Raw genomic sequence first — 15,121 nt, 5'->3', positions numbered from 1 at the left:
TTATCAATCATGCTTTGTAGGGTTTTTTTTTTTTTTTTTCTCTTTTTCTAAGTATAAAGAGATGTGAGAAACGTGGTGGCTGATTTCTCCTCAGATATTTGTGAGCGTTAAAGACACATGCAGGGTATTCTGCTCACCTGAGCACCTGTGGATCGCTTTAGTGAGAGTAAATAAATAAATGGGTTTAAAACACAAGTATCAATGCCACCTGAGCTCTACCACTTGAACTCATGCACCTGTAAAACACTGAAATGTGGAAATAGTTTTTGAAAGTAATAGTACAAAAGTACATTTGTGTGTGGGTGGCGTAGCATTGCTCTTAGCAGCATGGGACCTGATATTGCAATCCCATAAGTGTCAGTCAGGGAGTGAATTCTGAATGCTATCTCCTCCCTCACCTACACCCCCGCCCCCCCCCCCCCCCCCCCCCCCCCCCCCCCCCACCACCCCCTCCAATCGTCTCAGCACTGCTGGTGGAACGCAGGCATGCAGGTGGCGTGCAATCAATCCACATGCCAACATGCAGGGTACCTGGCTTTTTTTATCCTCCCTGTCAGCTGAGACTGACACACGGCCCTTTGGTGTGGGCGAGGGCGTCGAGGAGGGAGGGAAGGAGGGGGACGGGCTGAGGTCGCGACTCAGGGTCAGTGGGGAAGGGGAGAGAGTGAAGCGGTCTGGGGTGGCGGCCGAGCGGTAGGGGGCGGGTGACACAGAGGTGGACATCGTGGTGGGGGTGGGGGTCAGGGTCAGGGTCGGGGTGGGTGTGCGTCGTGGGGATGAGAGCTGGGGGATTCTGGGAAGAGGAGACAGCCTGTGAGCGTGGATCGCCGCCGGTGAGAGCTTATCGGAGGAAAGTCGCGTGGCGTTGCCATCGTTCTCTGAGCCGGAGGCTGGTCGAGAGTTTTCTGACTGAGCGGAGCAAGCAGTACCTCTGTGGCACGGCGGCGACGTGGGGCCCGGGCCCTCCGAGGCGCAGCAGGAGGCGCAGCAGGAGGCGTAGCTGGGTTTGGGCGAATTGGAGAGTCGGGAGAAGGATGTGTATAGCTGTGGACTCGGGGCTGGGGAAACACGGATCTCGGCGTTGACTGGCTTGAGGACACGTCGCGGAGGATTGCTGGCGGATTTGTCCGACATGTAGGTCCTAGTCGCTGGAGAGGACAGCCGTGATGCCTCGGCGCCCCAACTAGAGACGTAACTCTTCAAGGGCTCAGATCTGAAAATAGAATTTTGAGAGCCATACACTCCATCTGACGTAGAAATGAACTGCGGCTCTCCCACTGAATTTAGGCTCTTCGGTTCGGACGTCTCTCTGTGACACAAGCTGTGCTGCTGGGGTGTGTGTGCATCAGAGTCTTGTGGTCCGACACCCCCGCCCACCACCGGGCCCACCCGTGCAGCGGCCCTGCAGGCTGGACATGAGGACATGTGGACAGGGCTGATTGGCCAGCAGGGTGAGTAGGGCCTCTCGGTGGCGGCTGACAGCACGGGTAGCCGGCCCTTGCGCAGAATGGCCGTCAGCAGCGAGAGCTGCGTGGGGGGCGGCCGGTGTCGGACATGTGGCGACACGGACGGGCACGGCGACGGCCCCCGGCTGGCCGCCCGCGAAGAGGAGCAGCTGGCGCCGCCGCCGGGGGTCATTCGCACCAGACTGGCGCCGGGCGCCAGGGAGTGGCGTGTCAATCGGACCACCGCTGGGGAGAAGGCGCCAGAGCGCACGGACGAGCATGGTGACCAGGCGCGGCTGAGGGAGGACGGCGCCGGGGACGCCAGGCAGCTTCTGTCCCTGTCCCAGCCCTCGGACAGGATGGACTCCCGTGACGACGACACCAGCGAAGGCAGCAGGTCGACGGACGTGGCGGGGCTCAAGAACTCGTCCCGATCCGACTCCGGCTCATGGTTGAAATAGAGCCGCCCGCTGGTGCCTGGAGACGTGCTGTGACACCCGGGCCGAAAGGAGAAGCCCTCGTGTTTGTTGGGGTCGGTTTCCATGGTTGCACGCAGGGACGCGGGGCTGGAGTCACTGGAGTTGCAGATCGAGATCTGCCCGAGAGCGGGGACAGGGGTGGAGGGTGAGGGAGAGGGCGAGGGAGAGGGTGAGGGTAAGGGTAAGGGTGGGGTTTGAGCGATCAGATCAGCGGACGACGCCTTCAGCTGAGAAGAAACACGAGACAGACATGAGATCACCTAAGCACATTCTCCAGGCAGAGAGAGAATCTCAGCCATTTCAACAGCATTATCCCTGTCAAATTAAAATGTATTGACAGGCACAGTAACAGCACATACTGAGAAGAAACCTTCAAAAGGGCCAAGGTTAACTGAACAAATCACTCAGTAACTTTTAAAGAGCAAATGCTATTTTGTTTTGTAACAGTACTCTTTTGTACAATCCTGGCTGCCTTTGCATACATAGTCCACACTGTAAAAACCATATCAGAGACAAACAGTATGTCCTAGGACTAATGTGAAGCTCAGTAGGGTGGGAGCTCTCTCCTGAGGGAAGAAAAGAAGGCTTTTGCCAGCTGAGTTTCACACTCCTGATCTTTCTTTTTCAACAGCCTGTCAACATCCCTCAGCAAGGACCCTGCTGTGGGTCTCACCATCTTTGCTGATTACTGGTCGGTGAAATGGCTCTGAAGTCTGATTTCCTTGAGCTTTTACTTCCCCCCTCTCGCTTTCACAGTACAGTGGGAGGTCATATTTGATGATTTCAAAGGCAGTGACTGAGCATCAAAGTGCCCCACACCCCCCAAAACAACAACTGCAACTCTGTAACCTCTCGATTCAGGAAGAAAGTCAATCTTTATCGGTGAAAACTCACCTTTTTCCCCTGTGTCGTTTCTCGAGGGGAGTCTGCTGGCTCGTTTTCCTCCGAGTCTCCTATGTACACAAACTCTGCCTTGTAAACACCCCCGTCCATGGTATTTTCATACGACGTGTCTTTGATGGGTTCCTCTAAACTCTGGAAAGGGGTGGGGGTGGGGAGTTGGAAAGTCGGACGGAAAAAAAAAAACTCAGAAAAACTCTGTCAGATCTGTCAGTGTCTAATCAGGGAGTCAACTGTAGGACTCAAACTATTTTGTTCCGTGCAAGCTCCTTCTAAGTTGAGTAGGGAGTGTGGCTTGCCTGCGTGTTAGCATATGGGCTTACATGTGTGTGTGTGTGTGTGTGTGTGTGTGTGTGTGTGTGTGTGTGTGTGTGTGTGTGTATGTCCTCTGCAGCCAGCTCCCACATCCCTCCTTTAGAGAATCTGTCCCACATGTTTGTTGCACATGCCCCCACACATGACTCCGATCGAGGTTGTGTAAGAGCTCACGCTCAGCAGATGCCTTTCGCTCAGCAGAGGGTTTTGGGAGTGGGGTACTCTAGCGGCAGTGAATATGCTACGACCTCAAGAGATGCCAGGTCACCACGCCTGAATATAACATTCCACACACAGGGCTCCACAGGAGTTCACAGGAATGGGGTCTTTCTCATTTGACTTTAGGTCAGGAACATACCAATTTCATTTCTGCTGAGCATGTTCTGAATTATTAAAATTATCAAACCAAAATTCTAGACACAACGGAGAAGGTGTGCCAAAGACCACAATTATAGCAAGCTCTGTTGCATGAATAATTAAGATAGAAACTACAGGGTATATTTTAAAGGAAGTACACACAAGGATATCTCCAGACATCTGTATTAAACTAAAGTGAAGATGTAAGGTGTTTACTCAAGCTGAAGTCTAAATTTGACAGAGACAACTTTTTGATTATTGACTTATCAAAACATTGTGAACATTGCTGATATTGGCAAGCTTACAAAGGGAGGATTGTATTGGTGATTCTGAAATCAAATACATACAAAGATGCATACAGGGTGCTAAAAAGTTACAAACTATGTAAACACAACAGCTTTTTAAAAGCCCATACCTGGTTTTGGTGAAATGCTGATAGTAATTTTCTCCCGACAAGTATGATTCTGCTCTTTGTTGGCAGCTTTGCCAGAATTGGCACAAAGGTGAACGGGGTGAGGTTTGCTTGGCCTACAGGTGATGCCTACATCAGGGATTAAAAAAAAAACTCAATCAATATTTTCTTTTAGACAGGAAATGAGTTGGCACCTGACTGAGGAATAGATCTGACCCTCATCTTGTCAGGAGCCATTCACGAACAGTATTTTCAGGGAAAGGCCTCATTACACTGACACTAAGACACAACACTGGATATACAATCAGATAAAATATCAACCAAATTATGTCCAAATTAGATAATCTAAGCAATAATCTATTCAACCAACATTATGATCCCTAACACAAACACTGCAGTTTTAACTTGAATTAATTAGCCATAACTGCACATATAATTTCCAGCATAACAGTGACTTAGCTGGTAGTTGAAATAGTTTTTTCTCTCTCTCTCTGGCATAACAAGGTTTTAAACAGAAGAGCTGGTACCTCAATTAGGATCCGCTTTGCAGATGTCTGTGCGGCGCTTTAGGAAGCGCTCAGACAGATCCTAACACATTGCCTTGTGAAGTGAACAGACAGCTCTTATGCTGAGTTGAACGAACCTCATGAGTATAATGTGGTCTGGTATCCCAATTCACTAAGAGGTTGCTGTATGTTAAATGGAATGCTCTGGAACAGTAGTTCTATTCAATGTCCGAGAACATGTAGGAGGAAGAGGGCAGAACTTTCCTGTTCACATTTCGAGCGTTGACAATTAACTTTTGTCGGTAGAGAGGCTGGGCCAAGGACATCTGCCTGAATGCTGTCTGTCGCTCTACAACAAATGGATCTTGTCAGGCAAAATTACTTTCTCAGTAGCCTTGAGATGTGATTGTGTAATGCATTGCATGGCATTATGCCATGGTAGCATCAAAAATAGACAGCAATGAGGATCTTCTGAGTGGGTACAAGGCAACAACTTAATGGAAAATTGACATAATGCCATTTTCAAGAAATTTTTTTTATCTTACATCATCTTCTGTCAAAATTTAAGCACCCACAGATATCTGCTGACAATAAAATGAAGCAAATTTGATTTCCCTCAAAACAGCATTAATTACACTACTAGGGCTAAGCCGACTACAGAGCCCCTGCAGCTAGGATAAAACAGTTGCCTTGAAAAGAAGACCTTAACAGATCGCGCTATGCTCCGTCACTCTAAGACACAGCCGTGGCTTTTGGAGTGCGTATTTTTTAATTAAGGTCAGAGGGAAGGAGCACTGAGTCAATCACGGGTTGGCTTCGATGTGAGTGGTTGAAGTAGCACGTCAATAGATGACGGACAAGTGGCTTATCCAATCATATGCAAGGATTTTTGATAAGGCCCAGCCTTCTGAAACACCTCTCCAATGGATCGATCCCAGATGGATGAGTGGAGTTAGGCGGAACGAAATACATCTGGCGAGAGTCAGGTTGTAAAGGTGAAACACTGTCAGCGGACAAGAACAAACAAAGCAAAAGGCAACCCGGACAAAAGCAATGTGTGCAGTTCTGACTTCGGAGTAGTACAGAACTGACCATTTGCTGTTGATAGACAAAGGGATCTGTAAAGTCAGAGACCGACTTTGACCCTGGTGAAAGATTCATGCAAGACAGCCCCACTTGAATGAACTGTGATGTTAGGTATCTATGGAGATCACAATGTATAGGATCGCTCGGTGTAGGGCTGACATATGGAGAGATATGAGTCACATGAGTGCTTGACCACAACCACTCAACACTCCACATACGTAGTATGATTGGGCCAATGGTATGTTCAGTGTGATGACTTTATCAGTGTAGTCCTCACAGTGTGTGCCATAATAGAATATATTGTATGTGGTTTACACATGACATACATGAGATCTGACAGTGTCAGTGTTGATACTGTTCAAACTTCTATCAATGAGACTACCTATGTAAAAATACATTAAAATAAATAAATAAATAAACATAGGCCACCATACAAGATTATATGTTGCTACCATGGTGGTCTGTATACATCTTAGTCATTCATCTGACCACTGACAAAATATTGCTGTTTGAAAGAATCGTGTGTCTGATTTGTGTACAGTAACCAGTAGTTGAGCCTTAACCTTTAGCCCTCATGCTATGCCATGCAGCCTGTGTGCATGATAAAAATAGACAAACGGGAAGCAAGCAAAGAGTAAGATGGCTAAGGGACACGTCCTGGGTGGCAGAGAAGTAAATAGCAGCCATGAATCACTGTTGATATACGCGTATAAAAATGCAGGAGGATTGAAGGCAATGCAACTGGCCCTCTGCCTGTTCTTAAGAGTGTTAATTATTGTGCTAGGTGTTCAATACTGCTAGGTCCTGAGTGAGGGATTTGTAACACAAGTGGTGTTGGTCAAGTAATCTCTCATTTGAAAATAATTACCGCTAGGAGGTGAGAGTTGTTTGTTTCCCTTTTCAAAAACAGTGCTGGCACTTCAGACAGCCTGGTGAAGCTGATTTCTTGCATGGCTGCCTTTTTTAGAGGGGGGTAAGGACTGGAATAATAAGAAATAAAAACAACCCTCCTGCCTCCATAGTATTTCAGAAAGAAAAACTACTTTGGAATGTAAAATGTGTTATTTTCCCTGGCAGGTGGCATGGAGAGCGATAATCAGTAAAGACTTTAGAGGGGCTACAGAGAGGGGAGGGCTAGTAGACTGGCAGCAAGGACAGGCATTGTGATCCAACAGCAGCCTTAACCCACCTAATCTGCCTGATACCAAAACCGATCAATAAAACTCAATGAGAATGACCACACATATCATTAAAATTCAACCTCTGGGGTTATATATATATATATATATATATATATATATATATATATATATATAAATATATATAAAAAATAAATATATGTATATAAATAGAACAGAATCATTATCATCAATAGTACAGAAACATTGCTTTTAACTGAGTAACTCTTAGTGTGAGTCTAGAATAAAAATAGTTTGTTGGCTCTTCTCTGGCTGTTTCTTTTGTAACTACAGTGACAGAAGGAGATGTAAACAAACTACAAACAAACAAACACACACGTCTGCTTAAAGGTTACCGGTGGCATTTCCTCCTTCCCAGTAAAAGCTGTCTATGGTGATTTAATTGCTGTGGACGTTGCCGAGGTCATACCGTCCTCCCAGATCAGATTACCACCACCCATGACGGCCGCTATTTCACTCAGTCTCAATTCATGACTTTCACTCAATAACTCAGGTCTCCCTTGAACTTTAACACGGATGACGTTTCACTGAGTGCTATCATTTCAATATGAATGTGTTATTTTCAGCTGGTGTATCATTCAGTGCTGTAGAGAGAGAGCACTCATTTAATAATATCCATTATCACTGAGAGATACACACTGTACATAAATAAAATGTGACAGCTGTTGTTTACAGATTCTCAGATATATCTCAAGATTTTACAGCGGAGGTCTAAGTAGCACTCTTGGTTTAGTGAGAGTGATTGAATGAGCGTATGTATGTGTGTGTGTGTGTCTGTGTGTGTGTGTGTGTGGGTAGACGGTTGACAAAGTGCCTGAATGTTTTTGAATTCATGATTGCCAGTGCTGCTCAGAAGCCCCCAAACCTCAGGCCAATAATAATAAATGACTCCAACCACAAGGCATGATTGTAGGTCCTTGGTGGTTTGAGGCTTGGAGTGGGTGTGCCTCTCCATCCGACTTGTAAGGATATCCTAAATACAAGCCTGGCCTGAAAATATACACAACTCCAAAGCGAGCTTTGATCTGAATAAAAATAAATATTTCTTGAGTTCAATTAAGTTTCTCTTTAAACGCAACCAATGGCATTTGACTGGTATAACTTTTACTGCAGTAAACTGATTAAACTGATTGTTGAGCTGCTTTAGTCATATCTGTTCTTATCATTGTTTAGTATGTTTTATGTATGCCTACTAATTTTTACATCTATTTTAAAGTCTACACACTACTTTTTACTTTTCAGAGTATTAGATACATGGCTTTAGCAAGGATTGATTGCTTTGGTAGTGGTACTTATGTATTTAATTATCACTGGTTTTAGGATTAAAACATTGTATTTAAGTATTTAAACACTTATTTATTAGGATAAATAAAAAAACTGAAGTAGGCCTAATTGTATTTAAAAAAGTATTTAAACACATTTAAGTGAATAATTGTATCCACAAATCAGAGGCTAGTATGGTCCTATGAGGTTTATAAAATATAAATGTAATATTTTACATTTTAATTTAAATGGCATAATGCAATTAGCATGAAAGTGACATTTGTTCAGGATAGTTCAATAATTTAATTCCAATTATTCACCAGATCCTTTTTGTCTCCCCAGACAAAAGAGAACAAATCATATTCTATTTAAACCTTTCCATCGCATTCCCCTCAGAATTATACTACACTACATGATGGTCATGGGCCATGGCCTTCTGTCTCCTCTGCCTCCCATCTGTCTTCACGTCAGGAACACACGTCAGCTGTTCTTGACTTTGCCCTTTCCAAAAAAATCACAGCTCTCTTACCTTGTTCAGGCTGCCATTGATATGTTCCATGTCCATATCTTCCTCTGGGGTAATCTTATGGAGCTAAACAACTTTTGTGCGCTCTTACTGGGAATCGCATACTTCTCAGCTACTTCAGATGAGATCCGACATGCTGCAGTGGTGGCAGTAGGCTGTAGAGCTCACTGCCATTTATAGATACTCAAACCCACAAATAGCATGGTGATGGAAGCCAGCCTACATGGCACCGATAAAAACAATGACTGCGCAATTACCGACATTGAGGCTTCCCTCTACTGGCAGTCATTTTGTGTGGCTGAAGACAGTATGTTTGAGATTTTGCCACTGCTCATGTTGCAAGGCTGCAGTTTGGTGTGTGTGTGTGGTGGTGGGGGGGGGGGGGGGTGCATTGAAGCTAGAAATCAGAGGTGTTGGAAAAATGCCAGGACATATTTTTGTCTTTCAGAGAAAGCACATGCTTTGGATGCCACTACACCATGAAGCAACAGCTCAAACAAAAACATTTACTTTCACACAACATAAATGCATACATTTCAATGTTTTTTTCTCCTCTCTCATCAACAGTTAATAGGCATGTCTGGTTCATCGTTTACATTGCTAAATAATAGCTAAGAGTTCTAGCATTCATCCAGCATACATTGTTCAATCTATTCTGTTCAGGGGGAAAAATAATTTAATTTTAATTAAATTTAATTACTAATTAATTTACTAATCATCTGCTATCTCTCTCTGTTTAAACTTTGTTGATTGGAACCCCCATGCTGTCAAAAATAGACAATAGATATGAGTTAGTCATGCATTCTTTCTTAAACCCCTTTAGCTGGTCTAGCCTTCGGACTCAAGCAATCAGTTCAGTAACTTAGAAAGGAACATTTGAACAAATGGTCATGCATACTCAGTTAAAGGTCATTCCTCAAATTATTTGCCCTATTAAAATTGTATAAGGTCAGTGTGAGTGGCATACTTGGCTCTCGTTTTCTTCGGTATGCCAATGAGATTTCTTGCTGACTTTATTTGTACGGCTTGTAAGACTAGCCTTCGCCATTACACTTTACATCCAGGGGGTCAGTGTAAGAATGGACATTTAGTCTGAGAAATCCATTTTAGATGGTCTACGATAATAGGTTTTCATCACTATATAATCCTAACTCACTGGGTGCATAAATTTGATTTGACTGATTGAGGTATCTTCTGCGGTAACCTCAATTCAGAAATGATTGTATCTACTTGCTGTTCCATGTCTCTTGATGTGTCTTGGCTGAGATATATTTTCTCTAAACCTGATATGTCTTGTTTGCTGCATGGATATAAATGTTTGATGACGTTCGTTATAAATGTGTGCCTGATGTGTTGATTTTAAACAGTACACAAGCGCTCTCTTGAAAATAAATAATGCAGCAGGCGCTATCGTGTCTGATCATGTATTACTGCTGGAGGCGAACCTCAGATGTTGTTTAGCTGTGTGCGCACCCATCTCTTTCATTTAAAAGGTAGCCTACGTTTCGTCCACAGGTTTACGTCTGCCACAAATATTTAAAACATGCATATGGCATCCCCAGGGGAATGTCTGCAGACAGTGGGGTGAACGTACACATTTATAGATGTGTTGTGTTTCCTAAACTGGTAGAAACATATAATTTGAACTTGTGAAATCACAATCATGTGAAATGTAAGCACAGAGTGTAAATAAATACAGACCCTGCCAAAATCACTAGCCATTACAAAAAGGCACCCAGTGTATAATGAGAATTCCACTGTTCCAGAATAAACTACAACTTCGCCATGACAATCACCATCATTCACATGACAAGATATACACCCTTTACACTTCCACACCCCTTAACACAGTCATGGACACACTCTCTCTCTCACACACACACACACACACACACACACACACACACACACACACACAGACAGACAGACACACAGACAGACACACACACACACACACTCCTTCCCTGTGTGTGTGTGTGTGTGTGTGTGTGTGTGTGTGTGTGTGTGTGTGAAAGCTGACTGGTAGACGGGCTGTTGGCTAATCCTTGGTGCGCGTCACATTCTACATTTCCCTCACAGCTGCCCTTGTCCATATACCAACACGCAGCCACCGCTGCTGCCACCACCACCACCACCACCACCACCACCACCCCCAGCCATCCCTGCCTGCCTCTATTTGCCGTCACCCCCACCCCTCTAACAGCTCTGCAGCAATACACAGCCCTTGTCAATACCAATGCAACAACCAGCATGAGAGGTCCCTGTGTCCAATTCAGCCGCTACGCCTTCATTATTTTCTCTTCCACAGAAGCAGCCTCATTGTTTTTATAGCTGCTGTTGCTGGTTGTTGTTCATTCCCGCGTGACAAAAGCTGAAGGGCACTATAGGAGTGAAGGTATTATGTTTTACTCTCAGTGGGATCCCCAACATGGTGTAATTTCTTCTTTGTCATTCAATATTTGTTCATTTATTCATATTTACCTTAGTTTCACAAATAAATGACTTATCTGATACTTAAGAGACCAAAGATACCCTCTGAGAATAACAGTCAAGGTTGCATTACTGTAAACATCACTAACCTTGCTTTGTCAGTAGAAAGGGGTCTCTCCTTCAGATTGCTATGCTAATTCCAGATTCAGCAGGCACAACAAATGCATGGCATTCCTGCAAAATGCAAGGTATTCCTTAAATGGTGAAGGGTTTTTGGACGGTACTTGTTTAAAATATTTGCCCTTGCAAATTGGCTCAACATGCCAATAAGAAAGGTATTCTAGCAACTCAGAAAAGCAAACAAACTCTGTGAGAGCAAATATAGCCATCTGTGGCTGTCTATCTTGTGTGAGAGAGAAAGCGAACTTGAGACCTGAATTGTCAATTTGCCAAATTGCCAATTTGAGGAATCAATAGTGCTCTGTCAATTCTATTTGTGAAGACTAGCCAGCGTCTCAACAGTTACCAAGGTGGACAGTGGCAAGCTTTCACTGTAGATGAAGTCAAGGTATACTGATGAGCAAGATGGCGATGCACTGTTTTCACACATATGCAACAATACCCATTTGAACAGGGAGCGTACCTAAACTGTATGTTTAGTATGTGTAAACGCTTTGTATGTGACCGGGGAACATATCCCCTAACCCTAACCCGAGCGGGGAACATAGGACCCAGGGAACATAGGGAAGACCCCTTTGAACATACCGGTACATTGTTTGACAAATGTTGGATTATGTTCTGTGTCTGAGAGAGTGTATATGAAAGCGAGAGAGCAAGAAAACATAGAATCTTTTGATTTAAGTGACATATACATTATTTGCTTAGAACTCATCTGCAAACTCCATACAGTATATCATGTGTATTGCCACAGCCCTGCCACACCAGATCAGATACATGCAATAAGAATGTGTCCCTCCTCAAAGCAACTAGATGGTTACCTTGCAGTCAGTTAAATTCCCAGCTTTCACCGTTGTGCCCTTGCGCAAGACACTTAACCCTGAGTTGCTCGGGGGACAATGCAACAATGTTATATAAATGACATTTGTAAGCCGCTTTGGAAAAAGTGTCTGCTGGATGAATAAATGTAAATGTAAATTTAAATTGAACAGAGCCGACTTGGCAAGCATAGACCATCTCTTCTCAAGATGTTTTATACTTGTCTGCCTGGTTGCCAATTTCAAAGTGACCTCAGCAGATCTGTCACAGCAAATGGTTGTTAAAAAACACCACATTCTACATTTCTTTGTTTTCAAAAGTAGAACCGCTACTTGTGACAAACACATCCCCACTGTCTAATTTCAGAGTGGTTGGACACTTCCCACTCAAGTTCTCCATTACTTTTGTTAACACCTGAAAATAACAGTGTGAATGGCAGCTGAGTTCCTGAAAGCTCTGTAAGAACACAGTGCAGAGGTCCAATTCAGGTGGATTCAATACCCAGGAGGCACATGGTAGTAGAATATATACTTGCGCCGTGCAGTAAGCGTCTCTCCAAAGGGAATAAATGCAAATTTGAAGGGCCATTTGAAATGCGTTCATTCTCTCTCATGCTTACTGATATCAAGAAATAAACTTTCTGTTTCTGAAGGTTATTTTGTAGTTGCCTGAATCAGAATATGTCTATTGAATATGCTTGCATAGCAGTATACAACTTAAAAATACATAACATAATGCTAATACAACCAAGATAATCACAATAGTCATTTTTACTGTACAATGAATATTATTGGTTACTGGACCAGAATTTGGAGAAATGTTTATTGAAATATTATTTACAGTAAGAATTTCCAGAATATAAACAAAGAAACAACACAAGGCATACAAGGTATTAATTGCTGCACCTTCTGAATGCAGCAGTTACCATTGCACATACAACAGATTATTTCAGTATAAAAGCTTAAAGAGTCTGTACATCTGCTTCCTGATTTTGTATCTGATTGAGTAGTCATCATAATTATGTCTACACTGTGTTAGAAAGGACAGAGAATTGCATGAAGTATGTAGTGTTATTGTACTCTGCATATAGTAATGCATTGCCAAAGCACTGTTTAGTTTGTCCTTGAAAAATCTTCATCACAGCAATAGCATGTAATGTTTCGAACATATTCTTAATGATGAGTATAACCATTAAAACATTACACAATGGCCAGCTGTTTTATGCTTAATTCAAACATAATTTCATATGCTAGTTTTTGTCTTGACAGAACAAAACTGAGTACAAAACTGTATTGTATATTCAGTGGTATTGCAAAGCTCCAAAAACATTTCCCCACAGGACTTATTTTATAACTGGTTTGATATACAAACAGCATAAACTCCAACACACAATGAGCTTTTGACAAAACAGATTTTAGAATAGTTTGATGTTGTAAAACATAGAGCCTTCCTGATGCCTTTGTGGATTTACAGAGCTGTGTTGAAAAGCAGACATAGCGCATCACCACTGTCATTTATTGTTGATTTAACTCAAGGCAGATCACAGTAACTCGTATAATAAATGATTTAATAATAAAATAACATTTTCCATAATGTGTCTGCTTCAACAGCCCTGGGCATGAGTCACGCTCTACCTCAGATAAAGAACATGAATGATTTCTTTTATACTTTACAAAAGCCCGGAGTCAATTTTATGCCAATTAAAAGTTGTTGGTGTACTCCGGTGTGAATTTGGCAAGTGTTCACTGGTCACTGTACAACCTCAGCATAGTAATGAAACTGGGGGACATTCTTAATGAAGATTTTTGAAAGAGAGTGTGTCTGTGTGACTGAGGAACTCTTCAACTGTCCTTGGATTACCAGGCGAATGAAAAGTCTGTAGTGGAGATCCTCTAATGAATATCCTCTAATGAACAATATTGCTCAGCATGATGGGCTATTACAAGCTTCAAATGTTTCCGATTAACACACTCTCTCTCTCTCTTCTAGATTCTGCATGCTTTTTGTGTTGTGCTTACATGCTTTTCTGTGAACCAACGAAAAGCAAGATACCAACTCATTATGAATGTGAATGATGTCTAGATAGTATGCTGAAGGTTAGCATGCATTTCTTGCAGAGAATGAAAATACAGGTTTATGCAAAGGCCGTGTGAGCATTTAGAAAGTTCAAGCAGCGTTTGAGCAGTTAAGCAGGATGTAATTTGCTTCGGACAAGAGAGGCTTGAACAATCAGTGTCATCAGGATCACAGTCTCCTGATATATGCTAATTACATTGTGTGATATATCGCACAATAACCTCCACAAAATGTATTTGGCCCTTTCAAAAGGATCCCTTAAACTGCAGCTGGACATTCAGATTACATTCTAAATGGACAGGGGTGTGTTTGGGCAACATTTGCATTATCATTGCTGCAACTCCTATGTGTACTGGGCAAAATCCTGTGTGTGTATGTGTGTGTGTGAGAGAAAAAGAGAGTGAGTGTGTGTGTGTGTGTGTGTGTGTGTGTGTGTGTGTGTGTGTGTGAGAGAGAGAGAGAGTGTGTGTGTGTGTGTGAGTGTGTGTGTGTGTGTGTGTTTATGTGTGTGTGTGTGTGTGTGTGTGTGTGTGTGTGTGTGTGTCTGTGTGTGTGTGTGTCAGCATGGCAATAATGGTTTTAGTGTAGTATTGCTTTTCAAATGGTGGTCTTCTAGAGTTTCAAATAAGTCTTCACATTTATTGCACATGGCTCAGACAGTCACAGATAAACCAAAGAGCAAACAAACCAAATCTGCCTCTAATTATGTTTGCAGGAAGCATCCCCTACTCCTCCATAAGCAGCATTACATGCATTAAGCCCACATACAAAATGCAAAACAAGTAAGTAAAAAAAAAAACACAGCAGCTGGTAGGACACACGTCCCTTGGAGGATGGCGAATCCCTTCCCAGAAGCCTCGAGGAGAAAAGCAGGCTCGCTCACCCCCCCCCCCCCCCCCCCCCCCCCGGCCTAGACTCCGCTCGCCTGGACAGGAGCACACGCCGCACTCGCCACCAACGGACTCAGGGTGGATAGAAGGCGCTGCTCAAACAGTCTGAGTATAGGTGAGAGTCCGGGTCGTCAAAGTCGTCCAAATCCCCCTCATCAGGGCTTGGGGTGAGGGGCTCAACGTCCTCGTCCGAGGTGGACGGATGCGTAAGGATGATCCGGGGTATCTGAAAGGGAGGTCA

At 43.5% G+C, this 15,121-nt stretch overlaps 1 protein-coding gene across 3 annotated transcripts in view; it reads right to left on the bottom strand.

Annotated features, from left to right (window-relative positions):
* mlip (muscular LMNA-interacting protein) overlaps nt 1-8,614 on the bottom strand; it is a 36,272-nt gene extending 27,658 nt beyond the window's left edge. Inside the window, exons 1-4 of one of the 3 annotated variants that reach the window (XM_076285583.1) lie at nt 8,492-8,614; nt 3,912-4,037; nt 2,819-2,959; nt 532-2,151 (exon numbers count right to left, since the gene is read on the bottom strand). In XM_076285583.1, coding sequence (XP_076141698.1) covers nt 532-2,151; nt 2,819-2,959; nt 3,912-4,037; nt 8,492-8,527 — 1,923 coding nt within the window. In that variant the 5' untranslated portion in view covers nt 8,528-8,614. Of the gene's footprint in view, nt 1-531; nt 2,152-2,818; nt 2,960-3,911; nt 4,038-4,435; nt 4,541-8,491 lie in introns of those variants that run through there. The other 2 variants (XM_076285586.1, XM_076285585.1) reach the window with 2 other exon arrangements.
* Nucleotides 8,615-15,121: the final 6,507 nt, after the last annotated feature.

The sequence above is a fragment of the Alosa pseudoharengus genome, unplaced genomic scaffold (genome assembly GCF_046254945.1).
Source record: "Alosa pseudoharengus isolate Yale_2024_CS ecotype anadromous, Long Island Sound unplaced genomic scaffold, YU_APseudo_1.1 YU_APseudo_1.1_scf_15, whole genome shotgun sequence".
NCBI classification, from domain to species: Eukaryota; Metazoa; Chordata; class Actinopteri; order Clupeiformes; family Clupeidae; genus Alosa; species Alosa pseudoharengus.
The sequence above is the reverse complement of the archived record's forward strand: the minus strand, read 5'-3'. Positions and strand labels throughout refer to the sequence as shown.